Raw genomic sequence first — 21,688 nt, 5'->3', positions numbered from 1 at the left:
GTACTCTTTTTATATTACATTTATTAGTAGCTTTCTAGACACTCAAGGACAGATTACTCAGACATAATAGAGCAGATAAAACTCCTTCAAGGTAGCAGATAGGAAAAGTATAAACCAAGCAGATCATTTCCCCAAATATGGTGACTTACACCCAGACATTCCATTTACCGGTACTTGGAATACCAGAGTGTCTGTCCACCGTCTTGATATCTGTTTTGATATCAAGGCACTGTGAGAAAGATGAGTTTCTTGTTCAACCTAAAACCTAACACCTTATTTCCTCACATACTGTGACTTAGACTAGTATAATCGGAATCCGGAGCATTACCAAAACTTAATGGGATCTTCGTTGGCCCAGTATAAACATTTCTTGAAAATGTAATTACAGTTCGTTCTGAACTTTTTGAGTTATTTTGCTAACAGACAAATCGTCTGCTGTCCAATAACCTCACCAAGACAGCGTAATTAGCCGAGTTGGTATTTGAAGAGGAACCGACGTTACGTTACGTTACATGGTGAAAGAGAGTTCCAGAGTTACGTTTTTTAATTGAGATATTCAGTCCGATTTATCTTTCTGTTAATCATACAAAACGTTTATTTCCGCTGGATATTCTATTTCTGTCGGCAACCAGTGTCTTTTCAAAGAAAACCAGCTCCATCTTGTGTTGATGACGCGTTGCCGTGACAACCGCTCGCAACATGACCGAGCTGCACCAGGCAGCAGCAGCGGGCGACGTGGACGGCGTGGAGGAGATTCTGCTGCAGAAGAAATGCAACCCCAACCAGAGGGACGTCGACTGGAGCTACAAGACTGCTCTCCACTGGGCAGCAGCCAGAGGTGCGGCGACGATCTACTGCTTCATTCGCACTGTGCCCAGCGTGCAGCGTTGTAGGTCCTTTAAACAGCTACTTTTAAAAAAAAATCTGCTTAACCGCCAGGTATGGGTTAAGGCAGGGTACACCACTGGGTGAGTCGCCATTTGCGGGTTCGGTACCTTGCTCAAGGGTGTTCTGGCCCCCCACCCCTACCGTCGGCACTGGGGGCTCGAACCACGAACCCTCCGCTTGTCAGCCCAGTCCCAACAGACCCAGCTGCTTTCTCACATTATTCACATTTACATAACAGCTGTAATTGCAAGTTGTTCCATGAAAAAGGCACATAATTGTGTACAAATCAGCATTTAAGAGATTTTCCTTAGAAATCTAGGGCTTGAATTAAAAATATATATTTGTATTGAATCAGAAGATGGATTAACATATTTCATGAATAGGGGGCTTCACATTAGGAACTTTCAGTTGATTTATTCCGTTTTGTCCCATAATACCTGCAGGAGACACTGAAACAGTCAGAATCCTCATTGAACATGGAGCCCGGCCGTCTCTGAAGACCGAGCACGGCTGGACTCCGGCTCATTATGCTGCCGAGTTCGGGAAGCTGGCCGTGCTGCAGCTGCTGCACTCGCTCCACGCTCCCATAGACAAGCAGGACTGCTGTGGGGACAAACCAGTGAGAATAGCAGAGATTTATGGCCATAGAGACTGTGTGACTTTCCTCCAAAGGTTAGAACTGAAGCTCCATCATTGACCCTAATCCTCCTCTTTCATCTTCACCCACACATCATCTAAAGGAGTAAAGTACCCCGTCGGTGTGTTGCAGGGCAGAAATCGAGAGTCGGGCCTATCGTGAGATGGCTGCTGAAAAAGGAGTTTCACTGGACGACTCGGATGATGAGTGGCCAGAACTGATCAAAGACATTGAAGAAAACGCCACCTCTAAATCAACATAAGCAACACGTCTCTATGCACAACTGATTGACATCCTTGTTGCCTTTCACTGAGCAGTGTTTCTATGGTACTTGATCACATTATTACCAACAGAATCACTGCAATGAAATTTGTCCATGCATTCCTGCAGCCCTTAATTCACTGGAAACATAATTGGTGTCCAGTGACACAATGGAACAATGACTTGATTAAAGAAAAAAAAAACATTTTGGAAGTTTAACCAGAATTGACTGATGTCTTTTAAAACCAGTTTAAGTTAACAGTCAGTTAAATAAAGAATGAAATGAAATATCTAAAAAAGGTTTAATCATTGAAAAAGGTCAAACCTATACAAATTAAATACTATGACAAACCTTTACACAGCTGTAATTGTTAGTCAAAATTTACATCAATAAAGCACCTACGAATGTGGACATTTCACATGAGGTCGAGTTCAATCATACAAGTCTTACAAAAAATACAAAAGACAAGCACTAACTTTCCTTCAAAAAGGAACAATAAAAACCCAACATCATTGATTATAAACCAATTGTAACAAAATCAAAGACATAAGTGCATCAGGATGCGTCATCCTTTTTCCAGACAGTCGGGGAACATCACACAGACGTCTCGCGCTCCACAAAAGTTGTGTCGGTCTCAGGAAGGAAGCCTTCTTTCTCACCTTCCTCTGCTGCAAAGGTCGGGCCTTTACCGTCTTTGTGTTGTGTCGGCTGCCTCACTGGGGACTACAAGATTATTACAGTAATTATGAAAACATACAGCTGAAATAGAAAAAGAGACTGGTCATTCTTTACCAAACACAGCCGTGTACTAATCAATAAACTGACATGCAGCAATATTAATGTCAGTCGTGCCCCATCCTGCCAGCATAGCTAATTATCTGCTTCATTCCTTAAGTCATAAAGTCACATTCTTTGATTAAAAGTAATCTTATTTACCGTCTGTCCCAGAGGGTTCATGCAGCAGAGCTTCTTTTTGAGGCGCTTAGGTAGAAAAGAAAGCATATTCTCCAACAAGGGATAGATTGTGCCTGGCATTACATCCTCCTCTTTCATAGGTCCTTGAAAGAATTGTTAAGTCAAACTGATTAGAAAGAAAGTGTTGAAAATGAAGACCATGTTCTTATATAGGACATCGTATACCTGTGAGAAAGCTCACAATCAGGCCGACGGTGATGACGGAAAAGCAGCTGAATGCACTGTACCACATGTAGGACAGTGAATACATTCTCTTCAGTGCAGAAGGTCGACTATGGAGCAAAGACAAAAGGAGTGATTTCTGGACCCACAGCAGCAGAAGTGTGTAACCGTGGCTGATACCTCTTAGTGACATTACTGAACGCAGCCTGAAGGGTGGCAGTGGTGGCGGCGGCGGCGGTGGCATTGACTGACAGGATGGGTATGCAGCCAGACGGGAGCAGAGAGGTGCTGGAGGTTTTTGTGATGATGCTACCGATCCCGATCCAAAAGGTCAGAACCAGACCAGCCCCCCAACCCACCAATGCTCCCTGGTAAACAAAAAGAATATTGATGGCTGGCAAAGACATATTTAAACATTACCAAGCAAAATGTGAAGGCAACGTCCAATCACGCTTAGTAAAGGAAGACAGGAAACACTAACAAACTTACATTGTGAATAATTGTATGCTGAATAAAAAGTTAGCTTACGGTGGAGTTGGCACACGGGAAGAACATCCCCAGACAAAACAGTCCGAGAACTGGTCCGCCAACAATTCCAAATATTTTCAAAGCCACCTGAGGATCAGTCATATTGGTTACATGCTACAGTCTAAGACTCAATTGAGCCAACTTACTTATTTACCAGCAGAACCGAGTCCCCCATCAGGTGGGTAAGGTAGGCCATGGCCAGACACAGGATCCCGTAGGACATGGCTTAGAGAGGAGACACACGAGGCAATGTCAAAACAACATCCAGAGTCCTGAATTTAAAGCTTTAGAGAGTTCACCTAAAGCTTTGGACAGCAGGGTTGCTCTGGACTCCGTCATGCTGGGGAAATGTGGCTTGATGAGATCTTCCATCGTCACGGTGGCCAGTGAGTTGAAAGCTGAGGAGATGGTGCTGCAGCAAAACAACCCAGGAGAAAACAAGTCAATACAATCGGCATCAACAATGAAACACAAACCTTAGTTCCCATCTGCCAACACATCAGTTACTCTTTAAAGATAAAAACACACACAAGAAAAACAAAACCGTAAATATGATTTTTGCTCCTTTTGTGAAGGGAAAATGAAAAAAAGGTGCACGCAGACAGAACATCGGAGAGGAAAGTCATTTACCTGAGAGCTGCACTGAATAAACACGCGATGAACAGTCCAGGTAGTCCAGGAAGCTCTTGTAGCATATCCATAACAAAGTATATCACCATCTGTGGGGAACATCAAGAGTTCCTGAAGCATTTGCTAACAATACGATTCCAATTCAGTCAGATCCAGAGCTGTGGGGACCCGGACCATAATGGAAAACTAGTAAAAACCTGCACCGGTTTCACTGTGCTTTACTGTGCATCAGTCTGGGTCGTCTTTGTTCAGTAAAGTAGTACTTTCAATAGAAACAATGTCCGGTTTTGGGATATTTTCAGCACGTTCACCGTTTGAAAAGTTGTCCACTGATGTGCCTTCTATCAAAAAGACTTGTCCCCCTCCTGTGGAGCACCAGTGACACATACGCTGGGTAAAGCGGTCGTAGATTAGCTCTGTTAGTCCTGGCAAATACATAGAGCAGTTGCGCTCCATCAAATTTACATTGTCTGTCCAGTCTTGGCAGTGAAAAGTTTTGGAACCCTTGTTATATCATTGATACACAGGAGGAGCCCAGCGCAGACACTCACAGCATCCCTCTTGAAGGTGCCCAGCTTGCGGGAGTGATCCTCTCCGCAGTAGCATGCAAACATGACTAGGCCCATCACACAGCTCAGAGCAAGAGTCAGCTGCAGGGAGGGAAACACCATGAAGCAAGACCTGCAGAAAGGTAACAAGTCACTGTTACCTTACCTGACCAAGTCAGTCACCATCATTTCTGAGGTCATGTTTCTATGAATTGATGATTAGGAGTCAAGGTTATGATATAATTTACCCCAAAAGTGTTGAGATGCAACTGCTCATAGAACAGATTAGTAAAAAAAAAAAACAACCCAGATATATATTAACTTTATTTTTTGTCTCTGTGTAATGAAGTAATTTTTCCATTTCAAACACGCAAGACGGGTCAATGAAAATAATAATCCGGCCTGAATGCAACAAAAAATCCAAGTTGTTTTAAGAAAGTCAGGAGAGTGTAACCCTACACACCTAACCGCCTCTTTCTCTGTGCGTGAGCTGAGATATCTTTGGACCTGAGCCTGGTTCACTCCATACAGGGAGAGCATGAGGAAGATCCCGCCGACCCCCAGAGTCCAGAAGGTGTGTCTCTCTGTAGGATCGGGGTTTAAGCTGAACACAGTAGACAGCACATAACTGTTAATTCAAATGTGTCCTGATAAGCCTAAACTTAATCTTAACCTTTCAACATTGTTTCTAAATTTACCGCAACTTGTTGAAAACTCCCAATAAAAGAAATGTGTCCCTCTATTTTCTACCTAAGGAGCAGCAACCAAACTCCACTGCAGACTTACTCGAGGGAGGCGATGCGGTTTCCTTCCAAGGCTTTTCTCCAGACTTCGGAGACTCCTCCAGCCTGGTGAACTCCCACCACCACGACAGCCAGCTGCCCTGCGAACATCACAAGCATCTGAAACACATCTGTCCAGATGACCGCTTTCAACCCGCCCTGTAAGAAACAGAGAAAACATAGAGGAAGATATGTCAGCAACAATAATTAGGCTGTTTAAAGGTTTACTACAGATAAACAAAGTCAAATTAGTTACATCGAAAAAACCTTCAGAAACTCACTAGCGTTGTGTATAAAGTGCAAACTAGTCCAGTGGCCAGCACTGCACCCCACAGTTCAAATCCTGTTACTGGGATGAAAAAAGTGTCACATATCGATGTAAAAACATCCCAGTCACTGGAAAATGTGGCTACATTTCTCACCTGCATTTAGAGCAAAGGCAGGAGTATAAACACAAACTCCCATATAGACAACCTGTGAAAGAGGAAATTATAGTCAGAGACCTCGTAAAGGTGTAATAACCATGGTGCTGCTCTGTCCTTATTAATGACCCATGCTATTTATCAGACTACGGTAGAACAGTGAACATGCCATTTTCATGTATGAACCTGGGGAGGAGAGAAAAAGTTTGCAAAGCTTTGGGGGACATATAATTAAATGATCATGGTGGAACCATGTGACAGACACTGGAAAAATAAATCCTTCTCCCCGTAATCCAACGTTGTCGCAAATACTATTAAATGGAAGATTTTCCCCTTTTCCATTATATTATATATATATATAATAATTTTGATCCTTTGGCAATATTATAGAGCCAACATTTTTGACTTAAAAAGCACTTCTGGTCCTTGTCCATGACTAAAATATGCAGTGCAACTGATCAAAATCTAAACATAACAGACCCCTCATAAGGAATTATGCTTATTATTTGGACAGTAAATCGTTTGATTTATGCTTTTCTGTTTTAACATCGTCACCCACCATCTGGAAAATGAAAGTCAAAGTTCCACAGATGCGAACTGCTCTGCTGAAGCGTAGCTCGAGATACTGTGGAATAAAGCAGCAGGTGTTGGTCAAGGATAACAAACACAAACGGATTCAAATAAAATGGCCGCTACATACCTGATAGGCACTTGAGAGTCGCAGTCGGTACAACAACGGAACGAAAATATAAGCTGGAATGAGGAGGCCCAGAATGTAAGCAAATCCCATGAACCAATACTGAGTCCCATTTGTGTAGATTTCTGCTGGCACGCCTATGATGGCCACAGCAGACTGGAATGAGGCGATGAGGGACAGCGAAACAGGAATACATCCCATGCTCCTGTCTGCCATCAAGAACTCCTGTGTAGTCCGCTGGCGCCCACCCGTCAGGGCGTGGAACACGCCTATGCCCGCCGAGGCAGCCAGCAAGCCCGCAAATATCACATAGTCCACAGTTGTGAAGTGTTTCTGGTCAAACGGGTCCATCTTGAAGAAAGAGGAAGAATTGTTTTTCTCTTTGGTGAAACAGTCAGATAGAAGGAAAACATCTTCGCTCACACCCCTCAGTCCTGGGAGTCTGCCGACCTTGTGTGCAGCAGAAATGCAACCCAAGATAAACTAACCAAGGTCAAACACCCTCTGTGTCAACTTTACCCCACTTGTGCTAATCCAAAAATACTGACATTACCAGTTTGGGAACTGTTCCTGCAGACGACCTCTGCTGAGCAGCAAAACAACCCCCCGGTGCACGGAGGCTAAAGCTGCCAAAACGTGTTGCAGGTTGAGCCAATACGGTCATCATATCTGGACAGGATCAAGCTCTTTCTATTAAACAAATTTTACTTAAATATTTTCCATTTTAATTTTCTGTCCCTTGTTTAATCTATATCTAAATAAGTTACTTTAAGTTTACTTTACTTGGCTAGCTATGCGCATCCATATGAACGTGTTGGGGTTTACACATATTACTTACACACTGTACATCAAAATTTAAAGTGTAGAATTGAACACATTAATCATTAACTATTACGCAATTTGTAACATTTCATATGTACTAATATTTTTCAAAGTTGTATAAGAATGTACTTCTGCAAGAACTTTAGGTAAGTTAGTTTGCCTGTTGCCCCCCAACAAGCCAATTGAGTGCCCTTTGTGCAGCCATGTTGTGCAGTCTGCACAATGCATGCTCGCAGCCCCTCCCATACCCACTGGCTGTGAGCTGCCCCCCCCCCCACACACACACACCCACACACACAGGTTCGTGATCAGAACCACCCGTTTTCAAACGACTATTTGGACCGCTTAACGTCCGATAACCGTCCGAGGTTGGGGGTCGTTCGAACCGCAAGACTTTGAAGTCCATCCGTGTCGGGTTTCGTAATTCTAGCTTACCTGGTCAGGGAGAAACGACGAGTTAAACGCGCAGCTTCTGTCGGTTCCGGACCGTTTCCCCCGCTCTGCTCTGCTCTGAGTTAATTGGAGATTTGAGCGGACCAGTCGGCGCTGTAGCTCGTTTTACGAGGCGCTGGTTAATATAATGTCGTTGAAGTGACGTCTGCGAGTTAGTCAAGGCTTGTGGCTACAAGTTTTTTTTTTAATCAGTCTAGGAGCTTCCGGGACAGAATTATTTGTTTGGGAGATTTTCCATCTGAATGCTTGTGCGTCTCCGCTATGGGTCACGTGGTCTCCCGCTGAAACAACAGGACGTTTCCAGGCAGGGGGGCATTTCTTGACACAGGGCTTTCATAAGTTGTATAATGACTCAGAACCTTTGTGGCCACGTTTTAAAGTTTGAAGGTCTTTCTAGGTGAATGTCTGCCGGAGCTACGGGCCCTCAAACTGGGGGTTAAATTCCATGACCTTTCCAGGCCGCTCCTATTAGTTACAATGGGATTTTAAGGCCTTGGAAGCAATTATATGTTTCCCCCCACCCCACCCTCCGGACTAATTATAAGAGAAGTCAGAGCCACCGACTCCCATAATTTAACCAGGTTCTGGGAAATATTGGTGTCTCTAAGCCAGTGCTTCTCAATTATTTTCTGTTACGCCCCCCCTAGGAAGAAGAAAACATTTTGCGCCCCCCGCCGTGACTATAATTAGTATCATTTGTCTATGAAATTGTTATAAGTACACCTCTGCATAACATTGTATCCTTATTAATATTAAAGAAAACAAAAAAAGAAAGAAATATAGACCAAAGCAGGATGATTGTTGCCAATATTCGGCACGTTTTTGCCGAAAAAACTCAAGCGGCTGATCAGCGTGCCTGGGGTGTAATGTCTTTAAGTGAGGGTTAGGGTTAACCAGGGTTAGGGTTATCAGCGTGACTGGGGTGTAATGTCTTTAAGTGAGGGTTAGGGTTAACCAGGGCTAGGGTTAACCAGGGTTAGGGTTATCAGCGTGACTGGGGTGTGATGTCTTTAAGTGACGCCTTCATTTATTTGGCTTCATGCTGTCCTGCCAACATTTTTAGACACAGTAAACACACCGGTCTTTCCTCGTCTCCCACCGTAGTCACAGTGAAGCCAAGCGCTATACAGTATATGCTTCGTCATATTTCCTCGGGAGACTTTCGTATGTCTCATTATCTCCGTCTCTCTCCGTCTTTCTTTTCATCACTGTTAAGTATTTTTTCATGCTGTCTCTTGGTGGTTTGTTCACTGCACTTCCTATCTCTTGCTCTGTGGTGTGTGCGCGCGGGTGCAATTACACTTTATTCTAGTACGGCAACATGTTCTCCGGGGTCACACGCCCCCCCTGGCATCGCACCGCCCCCCCCACTATTTGAGAAGCGCTGCTCTAAGCCAAAGCATATAGGAGGAGATATGCGCTAAAGAAACTCTTGACGGAATATATATATTATATTTTAAAAAAGCCACTTCCTGTTAGGTGTAAGAATGGAGGAATTGGAGGGGTTTTATTTGGGGGGGGGGGGTGTTCTAGGGCACCGTTGCATTTACAGAATAAAATCCGCCGCGCACGTTTCGGTGTTTGGTTCATGACGGTTCCCGAATGATTTCACTTTTTGCGCTGGTGCTCGTAGGATAGTAACGGGTGCTCCTAGGAAGAACACCCAATTAAATTGTAAAACGTAAACCAGCCTCACCTTCACTCATTGCATCATCAAATCCGCATAGGGCTCGCTGCCAAAAGCGCCATTTATGAGATCTACGGTGATCAAATACAACTTTTCCTGATACCAGTATGACCTGAAATCCACAGTAAACCAGTTTACCTTAATAGTTATGCCAGTCAAGGATATTAGAGTGACACTCTGGGTCCTTGCCAAAGCAACAGCCTTCCCGATGGCTCCACGTGATCACCGCATTGCGAGCTCGTGTTGTGTTTTGATTTACTTCCGGGGTTGGAGCTGGGGGCGGGACTATAATTGATGACGCGAAGCCGCCAAACTCAAATTTCCTTAATTTGTTACGAACTGTTTTAAAGTCATTTCTGTTCCATTTAACACAGAAAGAGAAGGTGTGGACTACTTAAGTATGGAGGAATCGTCGATGATAGGTAGCTCATAACGTACAAAGTCACTTTCGCCACTTAGCTTTGCTGCTGGTTGCTAAACTAGCCTGTAAAGGTTTACTGTCTGTTAGCAAACACAACTACAATGAGTGGGATGCTCTTCACTTCTACTTGATAATTATTGCTCTTCTTCAGGTGTTTTGGGGCATCTCAGTGTTCTGGAAGATCAAGCAAGAAAGCGTAAAACTCCGCAGCAAGGCCGGTTGAAGGAGCTAAAGGATAAAGTCGAAGCGTTGAAGATCCAAAGAGACCGGCTGGTGGCAGAAATAGAAATACACAAGGTATTGCAACGACGATCTAGTTCAGCTTTAAAATGGTTAAGTGGCTATACAGCCGTCCTTGGCTAATTAAAAGGAGTACAGTACTGGTAACTATAAAAAGGGAAGATCATTGCTAATATACAGTATGATTAGCTTCAGGTTGCCTCATAGAAAAAGGTGTAACTTTCAGGCTGACTGCAGCCTTGTGTCAGGTACAGAAGTTAAAGTAACTCACCAGACATCGATTTCACCACTAGCTGTTTATTAGGGTCTCCTTGTGCAACGTTGTGGCTGCACTACTTTTTAAAATGCATATATTGGTGATGACTGAAACTTTCTGCCACAGAAACTTCAGAAACTAAGGTCATCTATGGACCAAGAGAGTACACAAGAAGCTAAGGAGACAGTGGAAGAAATGGGCGAAGACCCAGATTCACAAGTATTACAGCAGATGGCCAAATATTCACAGCTCAAAGACCTTCTGTATGCTCACCACATCACTGGTACGAACAAGATTTCTTTTTTATATTGTGAAATTACACTTTTGTGTAAACATAAAAGACTGACTTTTTTGTTTTGTGCTGATGTCATTAGGTGGTTACAACCTCGTGAAGACTCGCCAAGGCAAAGGAGTTTGTATTTCTTTGGCAACTGCCTACAACGGCGTGTTCTTCGAAACGTATAACCTGGAGTTAAATCTGAGGCCAATAATAAAGATCAGCCGTCATAACATTCCGCCATTCATTCCCTTGAAAAGACTGGAAGAAGACAGCAACTTTCAGACAGACTTGATGGTTTTTCTAGACACCCTGAGCCAACATCTCAATGCTTACGTTGGTCGCAAGGAGCAGCTGAGACTCGTAAAGGTGCCAGTCTTGGTTTTGTTTTGTAACTGGCATTATGTCCAACAGATAATATCGCCATGACAGATGAATCTAAATCCCTCTTCTTCTTTACAGGTACACCATCAATCTGTGGAGGTGATGGAGAGTAACGCTTTGTGTTCCATACTGGTGCTGATGTTCACTATTCCAAGAGTAAAGATGACTGTTCTCTGCATGCTGGACTACTCTGACCACACCAGTTGTTTTCCCAAAAGAGTCAGTCTTGAATCTGAAGGTAGGAATGGGTTCAAGTTGTAAAAATGAATTGAATAGTAAACATTAAATAGAACACAATTAATAAGGACATAAAATACACAAAGACATAAAAAAGACACATTTTCTAGTTTGATTCCTTTTTAACTTAGGGGAAGGACCGGGAGTGTGCCTGTGTATTTTACACCAATACTTCATTTTATTTCAAGTGCAATAGAGGAACATGAATGACTGTACATCACAAGTTTTATATTCATGCATTAAATGAGCTAGTTTGTTTTACCTGCAGTCATGGTTTAAATTTTGTTGTTTATTTACTTGTAGACATGAGTCTCCCAGAATCTGAGGAGTGGAAGAAAAACTGCAGACTTCTCATGGAGACTCCTGTGCATCAAGCTTTGTCAGCCATGAGGAGGATGGGCTCTATTGTATGATTTAACAAAACACGGTTCCTGTAACAATTTCCTCATATGTTAAATGCCCAGGTATTAAAATGAAAGGTTAACCATCACATTCCTATCCAGAGATTCGGTGCGGACGTTACATTTATCTTTGAGCATCTCTATAAATCCCGTCACCTTCTTCTGTAACATTTTCCTCTGGAGCTCTCTTATCCTCTCCAGTTCTTCTTGGGCTTCCCTCTGTTGCCTGGCCAGCTCTTTTTCTGATATTGAGTCAATATTTGCTATATTTTTCATCTGCAGTAGGGACAAACTGCTCTGTATGTAGCCTCTGCGTCTCACTGGGCTGGCCGGTGTGCCCGGTGGCGGCAGCGGCGCAGATATAGAACGGCCCCGCTCCACCGGTTTAGATCCTTCGGTTTGACGCTTGCTGGAGAAGAATCTCCTGCCTTCGCTTGTTTGACTAGCTCTAAAGTGCATCTCTACTCTTTGCTGTTCTCCGATTTCCTTCATGGCGATGGTAACTGTCGCTTCACAGATTTTGACCGACGTGACTCTTCTGTGTTCTCTCATTAGCCAGTCTCGTCTTTGCTGGAGCATCTTGTGGGTGTACCTGTACTGTTTCTCCAGCGTGTTTAGTTTCTGCTGCAGATTTCTGTCCTCCTTCTGGTTCAGCACTCTCAGATTCCTCTGCAGTATGTCAACACTGCTCACATTTTGATCCATTAAGTCTGGGAAAAAAAGAGTTGTCTTTGTTATTTTAATTTCTTTTTTGAGGTCTCCAGCTTGAAAGAGAATTGTTGTTTGCCCTACCTGATGTGTGTGGCGTGTCTGCCAGGGAGCTGTGGCAAACAGGTATGCTGGCTGCTATGGTCATCTCGGTGGAGGTAATACGATAGCCTATTATATTTAAAGTGTAGTGGTTGGAATTGCGTGACACTGTACCGTTGCTTTTCTGATTTTACAAGATCAGATTACCATATGGTCAGACCTGTTGCTGCTCTGAGGCCATCAGTACGCACTGTCTGATGATTATAAGCATAATATAATGATTATAAACCTTTCCGCATTCATTTGTTTGTATTGATTAATGGTCACATAAAACTTTATTTAGAACCAATGGGTGGGTCCAGTTAAACACTTACCTCATCAGTATCGGCCTTCTCCTTTCCTCTGCTTTAAAAACTCAACTTCCTGAAAATGAATGAGTCGTCTCAGAGCAGATGAGCTGTTGACATCGCTTCCTGCTGATTTCGCCTCTAAGGTAGCCAAAAGATTGATCTATAAATGTCTTTAGCTGTGTAGATGTTCCAAAGAAATATGATAAATACAATATTACTGTCAGGTTTAACCATTTTCATCAAAAATTTCATTTATTGTAAGCCTGTTAGAGACACTTGTTTCTTTGCTGAACTTCCCAAATTGCTACATCTTTCTTTTACATCTTTTTTCTTCCTTTTGCAATCAACTGTGCTTCCACTAAAGCCAGTTTTTCTTTTGTGACTATTGTGGGGAGAAAAGGTCCCATAATCTGCCCTAGATTCTAGATTCTATTAATGCATAATTAAACTGGCTACTCATTTAATGTTGCATTTATGAATTTTTAGAAGCACGATGTATTCTGTGAGAAGAATAAACTATTTTGTTCCGGTGATAAATTGTGTTTTGGTGTGATATTATAACCTGGAATAAGTAGCTTCCTTGATCCTAATCCTGTTGACTCACAGTTGAAACTGCTGTAACTCTTAAATGCATCACATCCTGCAAACTGGGAGATTTCACCTGGGAAACACCAGCGTGACCGTAAGTGTTTCAAACAGCGCAAAATCAAACTTCAGCTTCCTCTTAGCTTATTTGCACCCTGGTTTCTCATTTATTTATGGATTGTTTTACTTGTAGGCCTGGTGCAAGTGTTACTCTAGAATTGCGATGATGCAGGCAGTGTGTGTGGACAATCCAGGGGGACCAGAGAATCTGCAGTTAAAAAGTGTGCCCAGACCTCAGCCTAAAGTGGGTGAAGTCCTGGTTAAAGTTCATGCAACTGCCCTCAACAGAGCTGATTTACTACAGGTACTGAAGTATTTAGAATTTTCTTTACAGATAATTTAATTTGTTGATATTTATCATTTTTTCTAATGTCTGGAAATAGGAACAGCTCAACAAAATTCCCATCAATATAGCAGATAAATAATTTATCTCCAAATTTAAAGACTGCTAACTGACTCATCTCATCATTTTGTGGTGATGTTTTTCTGTTTTCCACAGAGGCGAGGACTGTACCCCCCCCCTCCAGGAGAGAGCGACATCATCGGCCTGGAGGTGGCAGGCACTGTGGCCGCTCTGGGCCCAGGGGTGAAAAGTGGCTGGAAGCCAGATGACAGGGTCATGGCATTGCTCTGTGGGGGAGGATACGCAGAATATGTCGCAGTGTCCCAGGAGCTTCTCATGCCAGTTCCCCCAAATCTGACACTCTGCCAGGCTGCTGCCATTCCTGAGGTCTGGCTCACAGCCTTTCAACTGCTGGCTTTTATAGGTACTGAAACAACCATACAGCTTTGAGAAGTTTTACAGAACTCGTGTGTGTGTGTGTGTGTTTCTGTGTGTGTCTGTGTTCGTTCTATGTCAATGGTTTTAATCGTCAACACAATTTTGGCAACAGTAATGTTGTAGCACTTTTTCCCAGTCAAAAGTCAGCAGGGAAGTTGAAATTTAAAATGGCGTAAATGTAACATTTAGAATAGAATTAAAAAATGGTAAACTCACATCAGTTTACAGATAAACAGATGTGAGTTTCCCATTTTCTATTATTGTCAGCAAGGACTGTAGATTCTGTGTCTTGTTACCATCTGTGCTACAGCTCAGGTGCAGGAAGGTGAAGTAGTGCTGGCTCATGCTGGAGCCAGCGGGGTTGGAACAGCTGCCGTTCAGCTGGTTCGCCTGTTTGGTGCGGTGCCCATCGTCACCGCAGGGAGTCCAGAAAAGCTGAAGATGGCCGAGAATCTGGGAGCAGCGGCTGGATTCAACTACAAAGAGGAAAGCTTTGCACCAAAAGTTGATGATTTCACTGGAGGTAAATTAGGTAGAATGTCACAGTGCGGCAGAGCTATTTAAGACTTTTCTACTTTTAATACACAATTCAGATTTGAGTTTGTTTGAGCAGTTGCAATTTCACAGGTAAGGGAGTGAACATTATCCTTGACTCCATTGGAGGGCACATCTGGGAGGAAAATGTCAGGTGTTTGGCCACTGATGGTCGGTGGGTGCTGTATGGCACCATGGGAGGCAGAGCAGTACAGGGAGATCTGCTGGGCAAACTGCTGTCAAAGCGAGGTCACCTGCTCAGCAGCCTCCTGCGCTCCCGCAGCCTTCAGGTGAGATGAAATGCCCCCCCCTCATCTCTTCTTTACGTTTGTGTTTGGAGCTGTGCCTGATGGGTGCCCCTTTTACTCTCACAGTACAAAGCAGACCTGGTGAAAGCATTCTCGCAGAGAGTCCTACCACATTTCTCAGGGTTTCTGAAACCAGTGATTGACAGCACATTCAACCTGGAGAACATTGCAGAGGCTCACAGACATATGGAAGCCAATAGGAACATGGGAAAGATCATCATTAATTTGATTTCTGAGAATCAGAAATTTTAATGATAATATTTTTTAATGAAGATTTTAATCAAGGGTAATTAATTGTGTTATGCTTCCTTCAGCTGTTCTTTTTTGCAAATTATCCAGTTAGAACACTTAGCACCTTGTATTTTACTGCAGGCCAACACTAATCGTGATGTGAAGAATGAAAATCAGTTCCCAGTATACAATGTACCAACCTTCTTTCTAATAAACTTTTTATTTTTTATTATTATACATGGGCAATTTGTAATTCACTGTACCAATAAATTAAAACAAAACCCGTTTTAATCTTATTTCTTTGCACTTCTTGATCTGTTAGTTTAGCTTTGTTTCTTTCCTTCAGTTGCGTTTTCCTGCGGTCTGCGTGTTTGCAGCGCAGCCAACCCCGCGCGAAGTTTTCCGATGACGTAGCCGGTCTACTTCCCGTTTAAGAATCCTTGATTCTCTCGCGCTGCGGCTTCTCTGGTGGTTCCGGCTCTTTAGGTGACAACTTTTTAAAAAGAGGAAAACTTTTGCCACCTTCAATTAACGGAACAGGCGTTAAAAGCATCTGTGGAAACACCGTGGACTCTATGATTCGGCCAAAAACAACCGTATTTGTTTAGTGCGTACCGATTTTTGTGTTATATGAAAATCTAGACATGCTAAAATTAGCTTATAGTGTAGCGTGAATCACTTAGAAGTTTTCTTTTATGAAGTCTTTTCTTTTTGTAAATCCATCAGTGTTCGGTAACCTTAGACGTATGCTTGAAAGTGAATTTAGAAGTATGGATTAATGAACCTTGGCGGGCTGGCTGCATTTGAGTTTAGGTGTGAGGCTTGTAACCGGAAGTATGTGTGTTATTTACCTGACAGTTGCCGAGTAGTGAAACATGGAAGACCCAAACAGACCTCAGCGTAAGTTGTCCACAGCGGGAGACAGCTTGTACAAAGTCCTGGGCCTGGAGAAAGGAGCATCTGCCGATGACATTAAAAAAGCATACAGGTGAGGCGTCTAGTTAAAAACAATGGATTGCATGTGGTACATTAGGGCCCTCTTAATTAGTTGTTGAATGGTTTAAAGTCCAACCTATTAAATGTAGTTTGGTTATCAGGGTTCTGTCACTCTCTGACCTGGGTCTCAACTGTTCCTGTGAGTGTTCTGCTCCACCCAGCTGGTTTCCCTCCAACTGCTTTTCCTTTTGAAATCTGTAATGGTTCAGATATAAATCCTAGCTGACTGTGATATAGGGATACATAATAATGTCTTATGTACCCAAATAATGTCATGTCAGTTTTCTATTGAAATCCATGGATCACTCACCAATGAGTCAAACCAAATCATAATACAATTGTGTTTTTAGCAGAAGGTTTGCTTTTGGTGTGTGTGTGTCTCTTTCAGTCTCAGTGCAGGCCACTTTATAACCGCTAATATACTTGTCTTCAGAAAATTGGCTTTGAGACATCACCCTGACAAGAATCCAGACAATCCAGAAGCTGCTGAAAAATTTAAAGAGATCAACAATGCCAACTCTATTCTCACTGACGAGAACAAACGGAAGATTTATGATGAATATGGATCCATGGGCCTCTATGCTGCAGAGCAGTTTGGGGAAGAGGGGGTCAAATATTATTTCCTCATGTCCAAGTGCTGGTTCAAGGTAGGTGTCATGTGGTTTGAAATGCCTACAGGTGCAACAACTATGGAAGACAGTTCAATTAAAGTTGTTTAAAATCTATGCATTGTGTCTTCCCTTCCTCCGTGGTCAGGCTCTCCTGGTGTGCTGCAGCATTTTCACGTGCTGCTGCTGTTTCTGTTGCTGCTGCTTTTGCTGCGGGAAGTGCAAAGGTTCGGAAGAGGAGGACTTCGTCTATATTGACCCTGAGGACCTTGAGGCAGAAATCAGAGAAGAAGAAGGAGGTATGTAACTCAGACACTCAAGCGTCCATAAAATGTCTTGTCTCATCATTTAGTTATGTCAGGTGCTGGAATGTGTCAAACTGAAACTAGAAGCAGTGTGTACTTTTTCTTTACACATCATCTGGGCGCCTCCTGAATTGGACAATTTTGTAGTCTTTGAGTTTGACTGATGGATTTCAATTTGTTCCATGGGCCAATCCTGGATGAGCAGCCGCAGCGCAGCCTCATTCCCGTTAGCATGCTGACTGCAGAGTCCTCTGGCATCACCTGAGATTTGTCGCCAGATGAATGTTAAACATGAGGAGAAAGCAATGTGGCTCCTGCGCCATTGTGACAGTAACCTAAGAGAGTGTGGGATTCCTCAGTGTTAAATTCTGTTTCACAGCACAGGACCATGTAGTAAGTAATCAGCCCACCCGTAGTGAAGCTACAGTCATAGTTGTGGCCCCATCAGGTGAAGCTGTCATCTCTACAGGTAACGTTTGAGTCTCTAGACTCAGCTGTTCCTGCTTTGTCTCGCTTGGCTAATCTGGCTGATCCTGAACCACTATGGAAGGTGGTCTTGGTTGCTTCTGTGCATGGATGGGCATCATGCAATCTGCTTGTATGTTTTAAGTTTAATGCACATATTTCCAGATGAAATTGGCAACAACCCAAAATCACAGTTGCACAATCAGATTTTAAGCTTGTAAGGTAATTACAGTTTAATGAAAATGCCCATCCCTCCTCCTAACCCAGCAGGCTGATGCTAATACTGCTCATGTTTGTGGCGTTAATAACCAGCAAATTAACATCATTTCTAACTCTGCTTTTTTAATTCAATTTTAAATTAAAACCATTTTACCATAATGATCTCTCAAAAATGCTGAGACTGAACATCATTTAAGGGGATTCCATTCTTACTCAGTAACATTTCTAATGTTAACAACGCCAGCTCATTTCCTGCTGTAAGTAACAGTCACTCCCAGTTTGCAGAACCAGTTAGTGGAAATGGAACTGACAAAGTGATTTACAGCTCAAACTAAATGAATTTCAGCCTCTTTAGGGAGACTTGGTGTCAGTTGTAGAAGGTTAAGTGGAGCCATTGTTCCTCTTTTCTCAGTTTAAAGGGAACATTTGTGATTTATTTTTTTTAAATACTCGTATATGTCTTTAAATATTTGTTTTCATGCCCGCAGATGAAAACAGACCAATTGTCATTCAGCCTCAAGCATCCAACGGCACCTTCGGACCCTGATCCGTGACTGAGGCACTCAGAAGGGCTCGGTCAAAGCAGCACTGGGATGGGTAAAATGAGCCTGATGATTTGTTTAGACTGTCTGTGTGGCTCCTCCCTGCACTTCTAAACAAGACAAACACCAACCTGAATATGCACATAGATTCTCTGTGCCAGTGAGTTATTTGAACTAATACCAATTCTATTGTCCCAGTACAGTACCTGTATTTCTGCAGCATGTAAAAAGCCACCCAGAGCAATGTTTTGGAAGAGTCCTTTTTATCCTGCACTTTAATATCACAAGAATTCATTTATAAAATCTCAAAGTTGCCAACGACGGACATTTTGCAACAAGTTGGATAAAAACAACAGGATTAATTTATCACTTTAAAATTCCTTCAACGTTTTATTATTGATTTTGTTTTCGTCCTTTAAATGTTTTTGAAAATTGACAATATACAAAATGCCCCATTCTGTCTGATAATTGATGCCTACTTTTAACCCGAGAGTTGATTCTAAGCCTGAACGGTGTGTTTCCTTTGGAGTTTAATTAACAGAGCTCAGGGACAAACTGACACTTGTTAATTTTCTGAAGATACAAACTGTCTTCACATATAAATATGTAAAATTGTAACTGGAAACCTGTGTAATTTCTTGCCTTTTCATTGCTATGGAGCTGCGTTAGCATTAAAAACAGCCAAACCTGCACAGGCGTGAGGCTGTATAAACTCCACCACAGCTTAACTCTTGTTTACAGTGTTGCAAAAACGGTGTGTTTGTGACAGGCTAAGCCTGATTAGCATCCTCTGTGGAAAATCTTTTACAAACACATGCACCTAGTTTTGTTTTCAAAGGGACTAATGTATGAATGTAACGGCAAAACTTCTCTTTGTCACGTTTTCTAGTTTCCGTGACCTGGTTACATAGTCGTAACCACGACGATAGCTCAGCAATGTGATCAGATTGTTATGTATATTAAGAGATAATCTTCTGATTATAACAGGAATATTTTAAGACAATGCCTTAAATTGTGCCATTGTATTTTTTAAAATAAAACTTGTTATTTCTTTTTTTTTTTTTGTTCACAAGTCTGTTTTCTTATTTTTCCCAGGACAATAACATGTATAGCTGTAAGAGATGTTCAGTTAATTCCAGATCTGTCAATTTTGTTTATTTTTAGTGTAAAAAAATTCACGCAAGTGCTCGACTGTTCCTTCAGGTTCCAACATAAACTAAAACATCTTAAGATCATTTCCATGTTGGCAGATTTGTTTACTTCTGTAAATTGTGATTTTGGTTCAATAAAGTTGAGCGATACTGGAAACCATGGTGTTTTGGTACCTTGAATCCTCAGCCCAGCAGCCTCATTGGTTCCTGTTGGCTCCACCTCTGTCAGATAAGACTGAGCAGCTGACAAAGTTCTCTTAGCTAAACTAACGTTGGCCCCTGAAGTGGCTTTACCGGGGACATGGAGCTGTCAGAGAAGCAACAGCTGATCGAAAATCACCACCAGCCTCTCGGATGGTACATTTTGAATTCCGTTGTGTGTGTTTCTTATTTCATGGCAGCAAAACCAGCTGTTCTGTTTTTCAGGACCAGATCACCCCAGGAGACGTGCTCCGATTCTGCTTCGCAGCTGAGCGAAGGGGCCTCTGATGTGGGCGACCTGTGGTGGTCGGACCAGCTCTGCCAGCAGACTGTCTCCACATCAGGGCCTGAAAGTGATGCGAGGCGACGGGCCAGGAGGAAGCTGTGCATCGCCTGCGCCATGAGCCTCGTCTTCATGACTGGAGAGTTGATTGGTCAGCAGAAAAAGAAACGTACGATGCTTTGGGCCGTCTTTTTATTCCATGAGGAAAAATAGGCCTGTTTTCTGGCCTCTCGCCCTCTCTGCAGGTGGATACGCCGCTCACAGTCTGGCCATCATGACGGACGCGGCGCATCTTCTGACCGACTTTGGCAGCATCGCCATCAGCCTGTTCTCTCTGTGGCTGTCCTCCAGGCCGCCGACAGACGCCATGACCTTCGGGTGGCAACGAGCAGGTGAGGAGAAACCATGTGGCCTGGAGACTGATTTATCATTTTTAAATGAGGGATTTGCCTTTTCATGGAGGTTTTGCCCAGCACGGTTGTTTCTGCATCATTGTGACTCCAAAATCGAAATGATTAAGCGGTCGACTGTTGTGTCCAACAGAGATTCTGGGCATGCTGCTGTCAGTCGTGTCTATCTGGGCTGTGACAGCAGCGTTGGTCCTGTCGGCCATACAGAGGCTCGTCCATGGAGACTACGACGTGGACGGACACATCATGCTGATAACCTCAGGCTGTGCGGTCGGAGTCAACATCCTGTGAGTTTCAGGAGCTCCTGGTTCGTATATTTCACAGCCTGTTTTACTCAAGCCGTTTGGAACCTGTCCCGCGCAGGATGGTGCTGGTCCTCCATCAGTCTGGCGTTTCACACGGCCACAGTCACGCACCCCACCAGCATCAGCGTCCAGGCCGCTGCGACCACGAGAACGCCAGCGTAAGGGCGGCGTTCGTCCACGTTCTGGGAGATCTGGTGCAAAGTGTCGGGGTGCTGCTGGCAGCCGCCATCATCCAGTTCTGGGTGTGTGGCAGAGGAACCTTCATGTGTTCCTTCGCTGTTCAGAAAGACAGCTTAGTATCAGCAGAAACAATAACCTCTTACTTTATCTGTGGCTCTTGTCTTCCTCACAGCCTGAGTATAAAGCAGCAGATCCAATTTGCACGTTTCTGTTCTCGGCTCTGGTTCTGGGGACGACCGTCCCGGTCACGAAGGATGTTTTCAGGATACTGATGGAGGGTAAAAAGGCTTTGCTAGGAGGCTTGTTAGGAAGAGTTGGTGAGACTAAAGGTTCTCTCTGTGCAGGAACTCCCCGGGACGTCCGTGTCCACAGCGTGAGAACGCAGCTGCTGTCTGTCAGTGGAGTCACGGATGTTCACAGTCTGCACGTGTGGAGCCTCAACATGACGCACGCTCTGCTGTCCGTGCACGTGACTGCAGGTAGGCCCACGCACATGCAAGACAGAGGCATCACGCTGCCTTTTGACTGGAAGCCGGCTGAGTGAAAGTTTTTTGTGTCCTCAGAGGAAGAAGCAGATGCACAGACCGTCCTCACTAATGTAACTAACCTGCTGCGCTCAGAGTTCAGCTTCTCAGGCGTCACAGTTCAAGTGGAGCGTTAAGATGCGATTGTGGCTGGACTGTTCAGCCTTTATGCTGAAATTCACCTTTTTTTT

The 21,688-nt window shown here is 43.4% G+C and overlaps 6 protein-coding genes across 9 annotated transcripts; 5 read left to right on the top strand and 1 right to left on the bottom strand.

Annotated features, from left to right (window-relative positions):
• The first annotated feature begins 23 nt into the window (after positions 1-23).
• On the top strand, positions 24-1,794 carry ankrd66 (ankyrin repeat domain 66). Its single transcript, XM_011619900.2, has 3 exons — positions 24-838; positions 1,332-1,560; positions 1,658-1,794. The coding sequence occupies exons 1-3, from the start codon at positions 700-702 to the stop codon at positions 1,785-1,787; spliced, it is 498 nt and encodes a 165-aa protein (XP_011618202.2). The 5' UTR covers positions 24-699; the 3' UTR covers positions 1,788-1,794.
• A 275-nt stretch (positions 1,795-2,069) lies between these two features.
• On the bottom strand, positions 2,070-9,758 carry LOC101070485 (sodium-dependent multivitamin transporter-like). Of its 2 annotated transcripts, none has more exons than XM_011619890.2 (16): positions 9,632-9,758; positions 6,535-6,882; positions 6,394-6,459; positions 5,835-5,886; positions 5,694-5,761; positions 5,417-5,571; positions 5,094-5,234; positions 4,634-4,763; positions 4,083-4,171; positions 3,752-3,864; positions 3,607-3,677; positions 3,453-3,539; positions 3,105-3,292; positions 2,928-3,034; positions 2,724-2,845; positions 2,070-2,510 (listed from the first exon to the last, which is right to left on the bottom strand). In XM_011619890.2, the coding sequence occupies exons 2-16, from the start codon at positions 6,880-6,882 to the stop codon at positions 2,382-2,384; spliced, it is 1,866 nt and encodes a 621-aa protein (XP_011618192.2). In that variant the 5' UTR covers positions 9,632-9,758; the 3' UTR covers positions 2,070-2,381. The 2 variants fall into 2 exon arrangements, with proteins under 2 accessions (XP_011618192.2, XP_003978582.2); XM_003978533.3 differs by lacking the exon at positions 9,632-9,758 and adding an exon at positions 7,789-8,042.
• cenpo (centromere protein O) lies at positions 9,759-13,346 on the top strand. The gene is made up of 6 exons (XM_003978546.3): positions 9,759-9,915; positions 10,066-10,211; positions 10,537-10,693; positions 10,785-11,056; positions 11,150-11,309; positions 11,612-13,346. Exons 1-6 carry the CDS (start codon positions 9,894-9,896, stop codon positions 11,719-11,721), a joined length of 867 nt encoding a protein of 288 aa, XP_003978595.1. The 5' UTR covers positions 9,759-9,893; the 3' UTR covers positions 11,722-13,346.
• Positions 12,895-15,593, top strand: tp53i3 (tumor protein p53 inducible protein 3). The gene is made up of 7 exons (XM_003978547.3): positions 12,895-12,952; positions 13,416-13,491; positions 13,588-13,758; positions 13,954-14,221; positions 14,546-14,758; positions 14,863-15,059; positions 15,144-15,593. The coding sequence occupies exons 2-7, from the start codon at positions 13,438-13,440 to the stop codon at positions 15,327-15,329; spliced, it is 1,089 nt and encodes a 362-aa protein (XP_003978596.2). The 5' UTR covers positions 12,895-12,952; positions 13,416-13,437; the 3' UTR covers positions 15,330-15,593.
• A 120-nt stretch (positions 15,594-15,713) lies between these two features.
• On the top strand, positions 15,714-19,751 carry dnajc5gb (DnaJ (Hsp40) homolog, subfamily C, member 5 gamma b). 3 transcript variants are annotated; one of them, XM_003978548.3, is made up of 6 exons: positions 15,714-15,794; positions 16,167-16,296; positions 16,738-16,951; positions 17,061-17,211; positions 17,597-17,686; positions 18,390-19,751. In XM_003978548.3, exons 2-6 carry the CDS (start codon positions 16,184-16,186, stop codon positions 18,446-18,448), a joined length of 627 nt encoding a protein of 208 aa, XP_003978597.1. In that variant the 5' UTR covers positions 15,714-15,794; positions 16,167-16,183; the 3' UTR covers positions 18,449-19,751. The 3 variants fall into 3 exon arrangements, with proteins under 3 accessions (XP_003978597.1, XP_011618199.1, XP_011618200.1); XM_011619897.2 differs by having other exon boundaries at positions 15,737-15,915; XM_011619898.2 differs by lacking the exon at positions 17,597-17,686 and having other exon boundaries at positions 15,737-15,915.
• A 19-nt stretch (positions 19,752-19,770) lies between these two features.
• LOC101074096 (zinc transporter 2-like) lies at positions 19,771-21,681 on the top strand. The gene is made up of 8 exons (XM_029829927.1): positions 19,771-19,951; positions 20,021-20,229; positions 20,324-20,470; positions 20,622-20,775; positions 20,852-21,035; positions 21,146-21,251; positions 21,318-21,452; positions 21,537-21,681. The coding sequence occupies exons 1-8, from the start codon at positions 19,896-19,898 to the stop codon at positions 21,632-21,634; spliced, it is 1,089 nt and encodes a 362-aa protein (XP_029685787.1). The 5' UTR covers positions 19,771-19,895; the 3' UTR covers positions 21,635-21,681.
• The last annotated feature ends 7 nt before the right edge of the window (positions 21,682-21,688 follow it).

The sequence above is a fragment of the Takifugu rubripes genome, chromosome 2 (genome assembly GCF_901000725.2).
Source record: "Takifugu rubripes chromosome 2, fTakRub1.2, whole genome shotgun sequence".
In the NCBI taxonomy this organism is placed as follows: Eukaryota; Metazoa; Chordata; class Actinopteri; order Tetraodontiformes; family Tetraodontidae; genus Takifugu; species Takifugu rubripes.
This window is presented reverse-complemented; position numbering and strand designations above follow the sequence as displayed.